Raw genomic sequence first — 17,093 nt, forward strand, 5'->3', positions numbered from 1 at the left:
TGATTTCATGATAGCAGCCATTCTTTCTGGGGTGAGGTGGAATCTCAGTGTTGTTTTCATTTGCATCTCTCGAATGACCAGTGATGTTGAACATTTTATCATATGTTTATTTGCTATTTCTACTTCTTTGTCTGAGAAATGTCTGTTCATTTCAGATGCCCATTTCCAGATTGGGTCTTTAAATGTGGGAGGTCTGATTTTTTTAAGTTCTTTATAGATTCTAGATACTAGGCCTTTGTCTGAGGGACAGCTGGTGAAAAATTTTTCCCACATTGTGGGTTGTCTCTTCACACTGCTGGTGGTTTCTCTTGCTGTGCAGAAGCTTTTTAGTAAGAAGAGATCCCACTTGCTGATTGTGGTAGTTCACGCGCAACTGAGGTTTTGTTCATAAAATCTTTTCCTACACCAGTGTCTTCAAGAGTTCTTCCTAAACTCTCTTCCAGCTGGTTTAATGTTTCTATTTTAATATTTAGATCTTTAATCCATTTCAATTTTAGTTTAGTGCATGGTGAGAGATAAAGATCTAATTTTAGTCTTTGGCAAGTTGAAACACAATTTTTCCAGCATCATTTATTAAAGAGGCTATCTTTCCTCCAGTGAGGGTGTTTGGCTCCTTTAGCAAAGATGAGATGGCTGAGTGTGTCTGGCGTTGTTTCTGCATCTTCTAATCTGTTCCACTGGTCCTCAGGTCTGTTTCTTTGCCAGTACCATGTTTTCATCAGAGTAGCTTTGTAGTATAGTTCCAAGCTGGGGGTTGTGATACCCCCTGCCATGTCTCTGTTACCTAGAATTGCTTTTGCTACTCTGGGTCTCTTCTTGGATTGTTTTCTCAAGGTCCCTGAAGTATGCTGCTGGGATTTCAATTGGAATTGCATAGCGGCTGGCATAGGTCTTACTATTTACATCTTCACTTATTAGAATTAGATTTAGAGTTATAGTAACTCAGTTCAAGTGAGATATATAAATGTTACTTCTTCTTTTTTTGGTACCAAGCATCAAACTCAGGACCTTGCACTTGCAAGGCAGGCATGGTACCCCTGAGCTAAATCCGTGGCCCTAGAAATGTTACTTCTCTATAGCATAGTTCTATTCATTTCCATGTTGCATTAGTTTTTCATTATTTCTTTCCTTTATTGCCTGCGTTGCGTGTTTTTCATCAGTCTAACTTTGAATTTCCTATTTATTCTCCTGCCAGTTCAAATCTATCATTGCACTGTTTTGTTCATTTTTCATTTCAGTGAGTTTTTTTCAACTTCAGAGTTATCATTTGCTTCCTCCTCACAATTTCTATTTGTAACTTCTCATTTCTAACTTATAATGCACTGAAATTCTATATCAGATATGATATTGTCATATTTTCTTTCTTTCTTTAAACATGGTTTTCTTAAATGTTTGAATGTATTTATATTGCATTAATAGTGAAGCCATTGTCTCTTAAATATGGCTTATAGTCACTCTCACGGGATGCTTCTGTATCCTGCTTCTGTTGGGAAAGTCACACTTTCTTATTTTTTGCATAGATTACAATTTTTGGTAACTAAATATTTTACATAATATGATGTAGAAACTCTAGACACCGGCCTGCCCACTGCTATCACAACACACTTCAAGTCTTCATTTTATTATTTGCTTGTTTATTTGTGTAGTGACTGGATGGGTCATTTTAGTAAAATTACCTTTTCCTGTGCTCCTTGGTGAGTGAAGTCTCTGGCGTTGCTCCTCAGGAACCACAGCCACAGTATATGCCACAGTCATTTGTGAAAACAATAGTTTTAGCAGGACTGAATCTGGCTTCCATTTTTCCTTACATACCCAGATTTTAAGTACCAGATTGCAGTGACTACAGCATCTTCTTTTCTAAATTGTCAATTTCCAACCAAAATCTGGTACTTATGCAAATAATAGCAAATAGCAATCCACACACAAGAAAAAGAATAATATATAGAAATTAATTTCACGTAAATGCAATTTGGATTTTTTTACTCTTCACATCAAGGATTATAAGTATGTGTGAAAAATGAAAGGGAAATATAGAATTAAAGAGTAAACAGATGGATAATAGTATGGAAATGGAAATTGTAACAAGGAAGCAATTGTAGCCAGGTATGGTGTTGCATGCCTGTAAGCCTAGAATTTAAGAGGCTGAAGCAGGAGAATCACCATAAGTTAGAGGCCAGCATGGGTCATTGGTGAGTTAAAGGCAAGCCTGAAGTAAGTGAGAACTTGTCTCCAAAAAAATGAAAAGAAACAAAAAGAAGGAAATCAATTGAAAACCTGAAGTTTAAATGTATAATAGCTGAACTGAAATATCCAGGAATTGGCCTGAATAAAGGTTGGAAATAGTAGGAGAAAGAGTAGTGAATTTGAAACTAAATCAAAAGCAATTATCTGACCTGAAAAATATAGACAGAAGTAGAGATGAAGTGGATAGCTTGTTTTAGACATTTTAGATAGTATTCAGTAGTTTAATACAGGTGCAATTAAAATCTAAAGAGTGGAAAAGAAACAAAAAGCAATTGAAGAAATAATAGAGTCCACCAAAAATGTTTACACTCTTCAGGAAAGAAAAATAGTATACTTTTTTTTTCAAAGATGATGTGACCCTTCTATGTGGGACCCTAAAGGATATCTTATATCACAGAAAACACAATACACTGCCAGCCCGTGGAGAAGAAAGTGAAAATGCATGTGCAGTAATCTCAATGGCCAAGGTTACCCAAGCAGGAGTTCACTGTACTAATAAGTGTCTGAAAGCTAGTGGCCACCACTTTGGCACCTCTTGTAATTGGAGAGCCTGAAGGTAACCTGTACTAATCTCATGATGTCTCAATAAACTTAGTTTTAAATATTTATAAAAGTTTTTCTTTTCCTGAATTATGTATACATTTTTTGGCAGACTCTGTACTTAAATACTTTCTAATTTGGGTGGAAAATATGAAGTTATTAGCTCATCATATTTAACAAACCAAAAGTAAGAGAAAGATAGGAAGTACACCAAGCCCATTATAGTCAAATTATTTTATGTGCATTATAGTAATAATAAATTTTTTTAACTTATAAGGTTATTTTATGATAATTACCCAAAGAGTCAAATGCAAGGGAGTGCAAGAGATTAACCACACGCTAGAAGACCAAAGGATTCAACCGAGGGCCTAGATCCCAGCAATTTCCCACACAAGTCCAGCTGAAGGCCTAGAGTCCAAGGCAATGTCCTCCGGGAGTCCAGCCAGTGACCTAGGGCCCACAGCAATGTACCATGCTTGTTCGTATTGAGGATCTGCACCTGGGAGGCCCGAAGGCCAGTGGTGGAAGCCAGAATATCTACACTGGTGAGATGGAGGATTTCTGCCCCCGAGCTGAGAGATCCACATTGGAGCCAGGAAGTGATGCTTACAGTGAAGATAAGAGCTCCCCTAATGAAAACAGCAGCCATTCCCAGCGACAGCGAAGTCCGGAGCTCCTCCTCCGAGGAGAGCAGTCTAGTTTGCATGGGGAAAACCATCTGTAGCAAGCTTCTCCTAGCAAATCAACAGGCCAAGATCTTCCCCTACAGTTCTTTTTTATGGCTATTGGTAGCAGTCTTCAGGTGGATCCTCCACACCCAGACCATGCTGATTCGGTTCAGCTGGGTGTTACAAGTTCACCATTAGTCAATCCACCACAATCCACCCCTGGTCAACTTAATAACCGAACATATTTCCTTAAACCATAGTCTCTAGTGGCAGATTTGTGAAAAGTTAACATATCTTGATCTCTTCAGATTTGCAGCAATATAACGATCACGTGAACACAGTTATTGCACTAATTTCCATTATGGGTTCAAATTTTAAAATTCTTGGGTTTCCATTTACATACATAAACACTTAAAAACAGAATCACATACATCAACATACACTACATGTAAATCTTAGGCTAAAGGGAAAGTGTTGAAACGAGAAAAATGAAACATAACAGTAACTTGGTTATACTGAAAAGAATGAAGAGCACTGGAAACAGTAAGCATTGGTTAAAAGCAAAAACGATTATGCATATAGAGAAATTCTCTTATTTTCTTTATTTATTTTTAATTTATTAGTATATGTTTGAGATACATGATGAGTACATACTTTCACTGTGAATATTTGGTACATGTATAAGACATATTTTAATTATTTTTATGTCCCCTTCCCCTCCTTCCTTACCCACTCCCACCATCTCTTGTCTTTTGTTCCATTGGCTGTAGATCTATCTCCCTATTTCCTTTTATCCATCTTTTATTTTGCTCTTACTTTATCATACTTTGGATTTCTCATGTAAGAGAAACCATACAGTATTTAAGCTTGTGTGTCAGATTTATTTCACTTCACATTATGTTTAAAAGGTGCATGCATTTTCTTACAAATGACTCAAATGTATCCTTCTTTTTAGCAGAGAAGTAGTCCATTATGTATAAATACCACATTTTCTTTATCCATTTGTCAGCTGATGAAGACATAGGCTACTTCCAAGAATTAGCTATTACCAACTGTGATGCTATAAACATTGATATGCACATATCACTGTAATATGATGCATTTGACTCTTTGGAAAGATGACTAGTAGGGGTCTGGCTAGGCTCAATCCATTTTCTAGCTTTAGTTGTTCATACAAATTCCTTCAGAAGTTTTATTAGTTTACATTTCCACCAATAATGTAGGAGAGTTTCTTTGTCATCACAGCCTCATCATCATTTGTTTGCTTGATAGTTGCTATTCTTTTTTGAATAAGATGAAATCTCAGTGTTGTTCTAATTTGAACTTCTTCAATGATGAGTGATGTTGAACATTTTTCATCTACTTATTTTCCATTTGTAATTCTGAGAAGTATCTGTTCATTTCAGTTGCCCATTTCTGATTGGGTTTTTTATTTGGGGGGTCTAGTATTTTTTTAGTCTTTATTAGATATTAGTCCTGTGTCCAAGGTATAGCTGGAAAAACATATTTTCACATTCTGTTTCTTCACTCTTAATTGTTTTGTTTGCTGTACAGAAGCTTTTTAATTTGATGTAATCCCATTTGTTTATTCAATGTTATTTCTTGTGAAATTGGTGTTCTGTTCAGAAAATCTTTACGTATGCCTATGACTTCAAGAATTTTACCAATTTTGTCTTACAATGGATTAAGTGTTTCTGTTTTAATTTTTAGATCTTTGATTCATTTTGATTTTAGTTTAGTACATGGCAAGAGATAACGGATCTAAATTCAGTCTTCTGCATGTATATAGCCAGTTTTCCCAGAACATTTGCAATAGAGGCTATCTTTCCTCCAGCATATATTTTCTGTTCCCTTTGTCACAGGTGGCTACCTGTGCCTGGGATTGTTTCTGTGCCCTCTATTTTGTTCCATTGATCCACATGTCCATTTTTGTGTCAGTACTATGCTGTTATACCATTATAATTTGTAATATACCTTGAAATATGGGATTGTGATCCCACCTCATTTGCTCTTGTTACCCAGAATTGCTCTTGCTATTCTGGGTCTCTTCTGGTTTCATATGAACTTTAGGATTTTTTTGCAGTTCTGCAAACAATGCTATTAGTATTTTGATTTCAATTGCCTTAGATCCATGTAACAGTTTTGCAAATATGGCCATTTTGACATTGATTCTCCCTATCCAGGAACAGGGGATACCTTTCTATTTTCCAGTGTCCTCTTTGATCCTTTTTTTTTCTTTTGGTATCGGGGATCAAACTCAGGTCCTTGTGCTTGCACAACAGGCTGCGAAACCACTGAGCTAAATCACCCACTCCATCTTTGATCCTTTTTTTAAAAAAGAGTATTGTAGTTCTTGTTTTTGAGGTTTTTCATGGCCTTGGTCAAGTTAATTTCTAAGTATTTAATTTTTCTTGGTGCTATTGAGAATGGTATTGTTTTCTTAATTTCTTTGTCAGTGAGTTGATCATTGGTGTACATGAATGTTATTGATTTTTATATATTGATTTTATATCCTGCCACATTTGGATCTGTATACTGCTAAATTTGCTTATTAATTGTAGAAGACATTGGTGGAATGTTTTTGGATCTTCTATGTAGAGGACAATGTCATCTGCAAATAATGATAATTCAATTTCTTCCATTTCTATAATATTCCTTTCATTTCTTTCTTCATCTTGATTGCTCTGGGTAATGTTTTGAGCACTCTATTGAACAGGAGTGAGCAGCCTCCTTTTCTTGTTCCTGATTTTAGAGGGAAAGCTTTTAGCTTCTCTCCAACTTAATGTGATGTTGGCAGTTGGGTTATCATAAATGGCTTTTATCAGACTGAGGTAAGATCCTTCTACACCTAGTTTCGTCTGGGTTTTTTAAAATCACAAATGGGTTTAAAATTGTAAACATGTGATTTAGATTTAAATAAATGAAATTATACCATTGGAAACTTTCAATATTTTATTGAAAATAATTTAATATGAACCTACATAGATTATGGTTAAAATCCATACTGTAAATCCTAGACCAAAAGCTATAACAAGAGCACAAGAAAAGTAGTTATAAATCCAGTGTTTATACTAACACTGTACTCACTTTCACATCTTACTCATCTTTTAGCTCTTCCTAATTGAAACAAGGTACCAGAAATGACTTTATAGTCAGGACAAAAAGTTCTGAGTCTACTTGCCATGTGTTGTCAATTGACTGTGTTATTTTAAGATATTTAATTTCCCCATGCCTCAATTATTTACCTGAAAAACAGATAATAATCTTTTAATCCATACAATGGATTTAGTCATTTTCTGGCCTTAAATTCATTATCATTATTGTTATATTGAGTCATTGAATGAATGAAGATAAATATTGAAATGGAAATATTGTAGAAACACACATTTTGAAAATGAGCAGTCAGATAAAGTGTTTATCTATGCTGTTATTTGGAACATTTCCAGCTTTCAGGACAATCTATGGATGGAGAGTCCATTGAAAATTTGGGCACAGACATTATAATACTATAGAAAAATAAAAGAGGATGAAAATAAGTAAAGCTGTGTTAAGAAAGTGGGATAGATAGATGAGGATAAAGGAAGAAACTGACCCTGAGAGAGACCAAGATACTCTTCAGAATGGTTTTGATAATTCCTGATTATTACATTATAAAATTATGTCTTATAGTGTGACTATAAAAGCACAAATCCTGAGTTCCGTGATCTTGTACTAGTCATTGCATCACTATTGGACTCTGTTTTCTCTTCTGTAAAATGTAAATATGAACATTATCTAACTAGCTTGTAAGTTTTAAGAGATTTATCATGTAAAAACAATATATTCAGCACATAATAGATACACAAATTATGGCTTGAATCACAATCTTAGCATTTCTTTGTTCACATTCTCTTTTCTACTTGCCCCAAAAGGATATTCCCAACTAATGACAAGAAGCACAATTAGATGGGCTTCCTGAAATAGTACCCAATGGGACTGCAGAGTCCTCAGAGAGACACTGTTTGGATAGAAGCAAATGTGATTCATCACTTGGGGCCAGAGGTTTTTGAAAGAGGTTTTTTGGTATCATTTGGAGATCACTGTACTCAGAATAGGGGTTTCTGAGATGGACTTCAGGTCTTTCACCTTCTATAATACAGTATAGTGCATGGCTGCTAAAGGGTAGAATTTACTCTCACTGTGAGTCTCTTTGGGTAAGTAGAGAATCTTCCCTGAATTAATCTCTCCCACAGTTTGGCTTTTCCTTCACAGCACACTTTTTTGGGGGGGTCAGCAGAATGTAATAGTTGATCTTGATGCAATAGGGATGCTTGATGCAAGACCCACCCAAGCCCTGTTCTTCCTCCAGTGCTCAGCATGGTTGAACATGTAAAAGTCTACTCTACTCTGCCCAAGGAGTTGGGAAAGGGTAAAGCAACTTGGGGAGAGTTGAATAGAAGAAAGTGATTAATGTTGAACAAGATGTTCCTTAATTTATATTCACAGGGATAAGTTTCCCACCATGCCTAAAGAGAGTAATCATTGTATGAGTAAATTAAAGTTAGATTAGAACTCTACATATTCTCTTCTGTGTAACTTCAAGAGAGTCACTTCACCTTTCTTGGTCTTTGTTGTCTGATCTATAAAATTATGTCCATCAAGCCCTCTATTTCCACTGCACACTCTAATAGACAATGTATATTTGTGTCTTTGTGTGCATTCCAGTATATGTACAATCAGTATGAACGTGTATGTGGAACATGGTTCTTCTAATCTGCTGATTATCTGAATACTTATGTGTTTGTCATGTAAGGACATGACTTTTATATTTATGGATATGGTAATAGTAGTGTGCAATGCATAATTCTGAATATGTGAAATATGCATAATTAGAATGTATGTATTTTCTATGTGCCTGTATATATGCAGTCATATATGTGTTCATTGTGAGTGTGGGCACATGAATATGTATAATGATTGTGTATCTGTGCACATGTCTATGTACATGCATGCATGTGAGAGTGGATCCATACATTTTTGTTCCTAATATAACAAATAACTTTATGAAATTTGACTCTAGAGTAAATCAGATCTTCCTTTTTTGTTTACAACAGGCACAAAGCAAAGAGTCTCCCGTGCCTTTTAAGGAAGCTAGACATCTACTGGTATGGTGGAAGGAATCAACAAACCTGTCAGCAATATCACTCAGAATGGTGCAGAAAAATGTAACCTGCTGGAGGGGCTTTGTCTTTCTGGGCTTCTCCAGCTTTGGAGAGGTGCAACTCCTGCTTTTTGCCTTGTTCCTGTCTCTGTATCTCATTACACTGACCAGCAATGTCTTCATTATTGTAGTCATAAGGCTGGATAGTCATCTACACACTCCCATGTACCTTTTCCTTTCCTTCCTGTCCTTCTCTGAAACCTGCTACACTTTGGGTATCATCCCTAAGATGCTCTGCGGCCTGGCTGTGGGAAGCCAGGCCATCTCCTATGCAGGCTGCGCTGCCCAGATGTTCTTCTCTGCCTCGTGGGCCTGTACCAACTGCTTCCTTCTGGCTGTTATGGGCTTTGACAGATATGTGGCCATCTGTGCCCCGCTGCACTATGCCAGCTTCATGAATCCCACCCTCTGTTGTCAACTAGTCATTGCCTCCTTTCTGAGCGGATACCTCTTTGGCCTGGGAATGACACTGGTGATTTTCTGCCTCTCCTTCTGCAGCTCCCATGAGATCCAACACTTTTTCTGTGACACACCTCCTGTCCTGAGCCTCGCCTGTGGGGACACAGCACTGAGTGAGCTGGGGATCCTCATCCTCAGCTTGGTGGTCCTCTTGGTCTCCTTCATCTTCATCACCATCTCCTACACTTACATCCTGGCAAATATCCTGAGGATCCCCTCTGCCAAGGGCCGGAAGAAGGCTTTTTCCACCTGTGCCTCACACTTCACAGTGGTCATTATTCACTATGGCTGTGCCTCTTTCATTTACTTGAGGCCCAAAGCTAGCTACTCTCCTGAAAGGGATCAGCTTATTGCTGTCACCTATACTGTGGTGACCCCTCTCCTCAATCCCATTGTTTATTGTCTAAGAAATCAGGCTGTGCAGACCGCTCTGAAAAATGCTTTCCAAGGGAGCTTACTGGGTAAGGGGTGAAGGATAGTGCAAAGGGGCACTTGCCTCTTGGAGGCTAGATCAAAGACTGGGAATCAAAGTCTGCTAAGTCAGTTATCCCAGGACTTGGGGCAAAATTTTACCACCCGCCAGGCCTGAAAGAGCCCACTCTGCCTGTGCCTGCCCTTCTTCCCAGCTGCTTGGGTATGCAGAGACAGGTTTCCTGATCTGCCTACTTTGATCCACTCATGGTGGGCTCAAAACCAGAATTTTCACTTTCAACTCCATAGATGGTGCCCCTCATTACTGAAACCCATTAAGAAGTAAGACTTTCCTTAATACAGTAAGATCATTACATGTTTTCTAACCAAGCTGAAAAAAAATGATGATTTTAAAGTGTCCAATTTTAAGGTAGAGTTGGCAGGAACTCTACTGGGAACACTAGAGAGATTTCTAAGATCATTACATAATTAGTATATTGTGTACAATGTTTTCCCAGGATCTGAAATTCAGTGTATGACAATTTGAGAGATTAGTTTAATGCCTTGCTAAATGGAGGGATAGGTTATTCTTGTTCTCTCCCACTGGGTGCCTTTATTTTATAGAGTAGAATTCTCTATCTCTGATTTATTATTATTTTACCTATTTCATTTTAATTTGTTATCTAAGCTGAGCAGATTCTATTTAAGAAACTGTATTTATTTTCTTTGATAATTGCTCATGCTCTCTGGTATCAAGGGCCCCTCTCATTCCCCAAATAGAGTATTATCTTTTGTATCTCTTGTAGAACTACGTATTCTATCTAGTCTCCTTCCTGCCTACAATAACAGTTCACACATGGCTTACACACATTGTTAGTGATAAGTAAAAGTGTAGTGAATTCTCACAGCTGTCAGGTAGGAGACTGAATGCAAGGTCTAAAGCTTACCAGCTTTGCATCTCTGAGTAATCTTCCTAATCCTTTTTAGCTTCTAAGTCCTCATCAGCAAGATGTTTGTTACATCATAATTTTTGTAATGACCAAACAGAATCATATATAAGTAATGTAACACAATACTTGGGTCATAATGGTGTTGCAATGAATGTCAACTGCTACTATCAATGTGTTAAGGAAAATGATGTTGGGATTTAGTTTAAGGAAAGTTTACTCTAGAAGGAGGGTCAGAGAAGGCTGCATGTCAAAGATAGTGATTGATCTTGTTCCTAAAGAATGAGTGACTCTCAAGTGCAGAGACTGGAGACATTCAAAGAGACAACAGAATAACCAAAGGCTGGGTAGTAAGACAATACACCCTGTTTCAGAGCCCAGTGAGGTGTCCGGATGGGTTGGTAATGCTGCACAAATCCTGCTGCAAAATTTACTTGGGAGAGGATTTCTTTGTAGGGGGAGGGCAGCAATTAGAATGTGTCACTTCAGACATGATCCTTTTGGTGTGGGAGACAAGACATAGTCAACCTATGAGCAGAGAGTTTAGCAGCTTCCCTGAAGCGACTTAAGGAAATTAACCAATTAGCAGGGAGGATAATTCATTTCAGCATTAAAACAACAGAGACAAAGAGACAAAGAGAAATTAAGAAATGTATTGCCATCTACTACAGAGGGATAGAGGCCTGAATAGGGATAATGACAATGGACACTGAAGGACATTACAAAACATTTTAAAATGGTAGGATCCAGACCCACAGCATTTATCAATGAGATAGAAGAGGGGAATAACTTGCAAGATCAAGGAGGAATTAGGCTCAGATGATACTTTTTCAGATTGGAATTGATATTTTTATGAAATTTTATTTTATTTTAAGAAATTTTATTTTAAGAAATATATCTTCTAGTTAGAATTTGATGCAAAATAAATTTGAAAGTAAGGGACTTAAATCTCAGAGAAGAAAATAGGCCAGAGAGAGGTAGATGAGTCAGTCAGATGGCAGAAAGGTTCTGTGTCAGAGAGGGTCCTTTTCACTGCAGGTTGGATGTCTTCCCCAGTGTACTGAGGATGTTTGAGCAAATTGATTTTCACAAGCTATTCTGTCCACTCAGTACAACAGTCCCCAAACACACGCACCACTAGTAGGTAAGGATGTTTCAAATATTGCTAATTAATAACCAAAATTATACTTTCCAAATATGGTAGTCTTTTTTTATTCATTAAGTTTATTGGTACATTTTAGGTATACAATATAATGACATTCATCACTGGAGAATTGTCCCTTTACATGATATATCTTGTTTCTTATTTTTCCCCATTCCCCTGCCCTCCCTTCACCCCCTCCACCCTTCCCTATTTACAAAGATTGTTTCCATTATTTTCTTTTCTCATACTTATTCTTTTTCCTCCTTTCCTTTCCTCTACCCTTTCCACTTTCCCTTCCCCTTTGGACCTTTTCTTCCTATTTCACATTATCTATTATACATTTGGATCATTATTTACACTTTCAGTTTCTCACACTAGAGAAACTATTTGATATTTACACATATGTGTCCTATTTATTTCACTTAAGAGTATGGCCTCAATGTGCATCCACTTAGCTATAAATGTCTCTAGTTTTTCATCCTTTATGGCTAAGTAGTGCTACATTTTTTTTAAAAAGCCACATCTTCTTTATCCAATCTCCAATTGATGGACACTAGGGCTGTTTCAAAGTTTTAGCTATTAAAAACTGTGCTGCTATAAACATGGGTGTGCATGTATCACTGTGGTATGATTTCTTTAATTCTTTTGGGAGGATACCCAGCAGGGGAATAGCTGGGTCAAATGGGACCTCTAATCCTAGTTTTCTGAGGTATCGTCATACTGATTTCCACAGTGGTTGCACCAGTGTACACTCCCACCAACAGTGGAGGGTTCCTTTTACCCTGCCAGCATTTGTTATTAGTTGATTTCTTGACAACAGCCATTCTTTCTGGGGTGAGGTGGGACCTCAGCATAAATATGGTAGTCTTAAGTGTAGAAGGATATAAAATCACTTGGTGGTATTTTTCAGAGCAAAAACTCCTGGAATCTATCTCTATAGATCTTTCCATAACTGATCTGTGGTAGAGACAACAGGAACAGTCTACAAAATCTCCCTCCATGATTCAAATTTCCTGTGTTAGGTAAGGAGCTGTACATGTTCTTCAAAAGGACACATTATTCTAGGTGGAGCTGCAAATGTCTCTCTGACGTGAACATATCCACTTATGCAATGTTCTTATAAAGGAATAAATTAATACCAGAGGCCTTAATGTTTTAAGTGTAGGTTCTACCATTTATTTCTATATGTGATCTAGAACAAGTGTCGTAAACATTCTGCGTCTCTACTTTTCAACTGACCAATAGAGTGATAACAATATCTGTCAGATAGGTTTCTTTTTTATGAAGATTAATATCAAATTTTTAGGGCAAAATCTGCTACACATTAAGTACAAAATACAACCATTATTTAGAATTTCTAGACTGTATCACTTTAGGGTACCCAGTATTTTGCCTAGCTAATGCTAGTGGAAACCAAAGCTGGGAGTGTGGATCATCTTATATTTCATGATATATCAGGGGGAAGAGGGTGTCAGAAGAGCACAGGAAGATTCCAGAAACCTGAGAGGATTAAACACTGGAAAATCAGTCAAGCTCTATGTAACATGGAAACAAGCATAGGATGGATGGTATCAGAAAGGTCCATAAGATGTAAATGTAATAACATTCTGTTATAAGTGAAATAATTTTGGAGAGCAAATCAAGCAAGGAAAATAAAGTTTGAAGCTATATGCTGGGGCTCGGAGAAGAATGTAATCTTTAAATTATAAAGAAGGTAATTAGCAAAAATTTAAAAAGAGGATTCCAGTTTAAAGTGAGTAGGTAGTAGATCAACAGAAGAGATTTAGTTAGGAAGAACTTAACTCAGATTAAGGAGGGCATGTTGTAGAAGTCCTAATTGTTATGCTTTGAATATCTGTAGTCTCTTACTAAATTATGTATCCTGTTTCTAACACTATTTTTTTTTTGCTTGATGTGTAGGTGGTCAGAATCTAACTTCAGAAGGCATTGTATGTCATTGTACTGACATTTTTACTGCTTTTTCAGATACTATCTAGCCTTTATATTACTCAATCTTGTAAAAAATGGCATTATGAAACATTTTTGCCTTAACATTTTTTTAACTCATCAAATGCCTAATATTCTAATTTGGCCTTGAAAATCCTTGGTAGTGGTGGAACTGGGGAGGAATGAACCACACCCACACTTCCTTTTGATTATTTTTAGCACAATATTATTAGAACTCCCCATACTTGGTAACTGTGATATTAAATAAAACTGATTATAAATTGCCTATCGGGCTGTATAATTTCATCTTTAAAGTTTTGGGTTATTTGTAATCAGGCAATGTAGGCTTTTGTAAACATGCATTTTCAGGATAGTTGCTGATTGTTACATTGCATAGTATTTCCTTGCTTATGTAAAAATCAGTAAAATGGTTATATATTACTAGTAGCAAAGAAAACTTGAATTTTAACTGCAGCCCTATTAAATGGCTCCTCTGATAGGATATCCTGCTAGACTAAGCAGGAGTAATTTCTGTGTGGTGACAGGGATTCAGGCTTAAAATGGCAATCACATGGCAGTATTTATGGATTGGGGCATGATGGTAGTTTTTGCAGGATACTAGCAGTTTTATACATGGCAAAAAAAAATGACTTGGGAATTCTCACCAGCAAATTACACCATCATCTTTTATAGGTCAGATCAGAATGTTAGCTTTTTAATCTGTTCAGATCAAAATTGTTTGAAAGACAGCACTACTTATTCTTACTTTTTCCTTAATTTGTAAATTTATAAACAATTCTACTTGCTCTAACTCTAATACAAGATGGATGCAAATAAACAAAAATGTTCTTTTTATCACATTGAAACTTAAGGGGAAATTCATGGTATTAGAAGATGAGAGGGAGCCCTGCTATGCTGGAATTGTGTTATTCTGAAAATAATAGCATCTAATATAGTATTTAAATAAAAAAGGGACAAATGTATGCAGGTGTGGTAGGACACACCTGTAACTTCAGCACTGAGGAGGCCAAGGCAGGAAGACTGCCAGTTTCAGCCCAGCCTGGGCTTCATAGAGTTCCAGGCCTACCTGATTATGCAATAAAAACTTGTTTCAAAAAAAGAGAGACAAGTTAAGAAGGAAACAGGTGCTATGCCTATCTCTGTGCAGTTCAGTTTCACAGACTAAAATATTGCACTCCCCAGATATCAAATGTCTTCATTTTCAAATGTAAGAATTTAAACATATTTTAAAATGAAAAAGAAATTGCAAATCAGTTTGGATTTTATTATTTCTTCTACAACGGCTCCTTTTTACAGTAAAATTAGCTGTTCATATCTAGACAATAGTGTGGTTCCTAGAAATACAGAAGCTCAATTGGGCAAGAAATACTTTATTTAATTTTGTTCTTTTAAAAATAAACACTTTGTTCTATACTCACAACACACACACAGAGAAAAAAAACTGATAAAGGTAAGCAGAACACAACAAAATGGTTAAAAAGTAAAAACACTAGCACTCGCTCCTCAACAGTGACTAATTACTTACAAAATAAACCCATGGCCTCTTTTCCTCCAATTTGACTGACACCTATACCCACCAAGCTTGATTGGTGTCTTTTTCAGATCTGGAAAAAATTATTATACACACACACAACAGTCTTTACACCCCCACACTTGCCTGTCTCTTTTATCCCTCATACTTCCCAGGAGGTCAGTTGTCTATGATCCAGGAGGATCTGCTAATCAGTTACCAAAGTAGGAATTGGTGAAGCCAACATAATCATAGCCAGCGGGTTGGCTTCGACCTCGTGGGTCCACATATTGCTGCATATGTATGGTACAGAATGACACTTGTTCTGGAGTGAGGGCCTGAAAAGCATAAAAAGAGAAAGACATAGTTATAGAGATTGAAAGTCTTTATAGAGATTGAAAGGTTTGGGGGATTTCTGACAGGATCTAAATGCAGAAGTTGGAGAGCCTTTGGAAGGACAGGCAAGCCCTATTCCTATCATATCCTTTTCTCTAAAATGGATGGTTTTTAATCAATAAGACCAACTCAAACTTTTAGTTTATCTCTTTTTTGAAGAAAAGATCTAATTCACTTTGAGTATTCTATATTTCTCATTTCCTAAATTTCATTTATTAAGCAAAAGGGATAAAGATTGCCTAAAAAACTAAGTCACATGTTTTAGATTGACTCTGATAGTTAATAAAGAGTCACTGTAGGTTTCTGAGCTGGATCAAGACAAAATGAATTAAAACAAATGACATCCTATGAAAGAGGAGGTCTTAGGAAGAAAAAAATAGGTGGCTTGGTGAGAGTTTAGTTTAAGTAGACAACCAAGAACGAGATGACCCAAGTGGAGAATATCAGAGCATAACAAGGGGAATCTGACCTGTTTCAGGTCGTCTTTGGTAATGTAAGACTTTCCCTCTGCCAGAGCCTGGAAAGCACTCTCTATGTCATCGCTGGTCTTGATATTTTCCGACTCCTTGTCAATCAGGAAAGACGTGTAATCCTCCAGTGAGACATAGCCCTTCCTATAGGAGAAATGGATCAGGAGCTGTGCTTCCTCAAGACAGGAAGAAGGTCCTTCCCCATCCTATGCAGGCCGAGGGAAGATGGATTCTCTATGTTCTCTTTCAAATAAGCTCTCTGAGACTATGAGTTGCACTCTGCATTCTGACTTCTCCTCTCTCCCTCTTACAGGTAAATAAACACTGTTTCCCAAACTTCAGACTCAGCTTCTAGCTTGGTTCTCTTCAAAGAGTTTTGAAATTTCCCATCAGCACGAGTCCCCAGATACCCAAATAATTTCTGGTGTTCTTGTGTCTTTGCAATTAGAAAGAATTAGTCCCTGAAGACCAACTTGATCTATCTATAACTCTGACCCCTGCAACACAACTCTACCCACTGGCTTTTTGGTTATCCATGTCTCCTTAAAATTCCACATCTATGAAATGATTCTTCTCTCAATTCTTATCTTCAGAACCAGCTAAGATTCATAGAGCAAAGACAAATTATGAATTGAGTAATTTGCAGAGCTAGGTCCTGAGAGAACTGGTGTCATTTACTTCTGGGATAATCTTGAAAAGATACCAAGAGCTGCCCAATTACTTATTGTCTGTATTGCCCTATTTTTCAAATCAGTGAGTTTCATCTTTTATGGATGACTTTACTCTTTGAACTTTTCCCTCTAAGTCCCAATCCTCCCCTGATCTGGCCTTTGGTCTTCTTCTTACCTCCCTGGATCCACAGCATCCAAGAATTTCTGAAACTTGGGCTCAGGTTCATCATCCTCTACCATGGGCAAATAGTAATTGAGTCCTCTCAAGCAGGATCGGAATTCCTTGTGAGTCAAACGCCCTGTCAAATTTTCATCAAAATGTCTAAAGAATAAAACATGCTATCAAGCTCAAGAAAGAGTCAGATTAGAACAGAAAGGAATAGGTCTTATTGCATCAGCTAGAGCTTTAATAACATATAAAAACATCAGAGAGCTGAGAAGTGAGTTGTCTATACCTCTGTATTT

At 37.0% G+C, this 17,093-nt stretch overlaps 2 protein-coding genes across 2 annotated transcripts in view; one reads left to right on the forward strand and one right to left on the reverse strand.

The window, feature by feature from the left end:
• The first annotated feature begins 8,641 nt into the window (after window positions 1–8,641).
• On the forward strand, window positions 8,642–9,584 carry LOC101705830 (olfactory receptor 10Z1). The gene has a single exon (XM_004858766.2). The coding sequence runs from the start codon at window positions 8,642–8,644 to the stop codon at window positions 9,581–9,583; it is 942 nt and encodes a 313-aa protein (XP_004858823.1). The 3' UTR covers window position 9,584.
• A 5,240-nt stretch (window positions 9,585–14,824) lies between these two features.
• The window catches only part of Spta1 (spectrin alpha, erythrocytic 1), a 77,562-nt gene continuing 75,293 nt past the window's right edge, over window positions 14,825–17,093 (reverse strand). The window contains exons 51-53 of the mRNA XM_013077556.3: window positions 16,804–16,950; window positions 15,957–16,101; window positions 14,825–15,429 (exon numbers count right to left, since the gene is read on the reverse strand). Of these exons, the coding sequence (XP_012933010.2) occupies window positions 15,304–15,429; window positions 15,957–16,101; window positions 16,804–16,950 (418 nt within the window). The 3' untranslated portion in view covers window positions 14,825–15,303. The remainder of the gene's footprint in view (window positions 15,430–15,956; window positions 16,102–16,803; window positions 16,951–17,093) is intronic.

This window comes from Heterocephalus glaber, unplaced genomic scaffold (assembly GCF_053883595.1).
Source record: "Heterocephalus glaber isolate CG9 unplaced genomic scaffold, H.glaber_assembly_v1.0 deba00001561, whole genome shotgun sequence".
Lineage (NCBI taxonomy): Eukaryota > Metazoa > Chordata > Mammalia > Rodentia > Bathyergidae > Heterocephalus > Heterocephalus glaber.

Bases quoted from the DNA above. Each gene is read 5' to 3' on its own strand.
- LOC101705830 (XM_004858766.2), top strand. From the start codon at position 8,642: ATGGTGCAGAAAAATGTAACCTGCTGGAGGGGCTTTGTCTTTCTGGGC.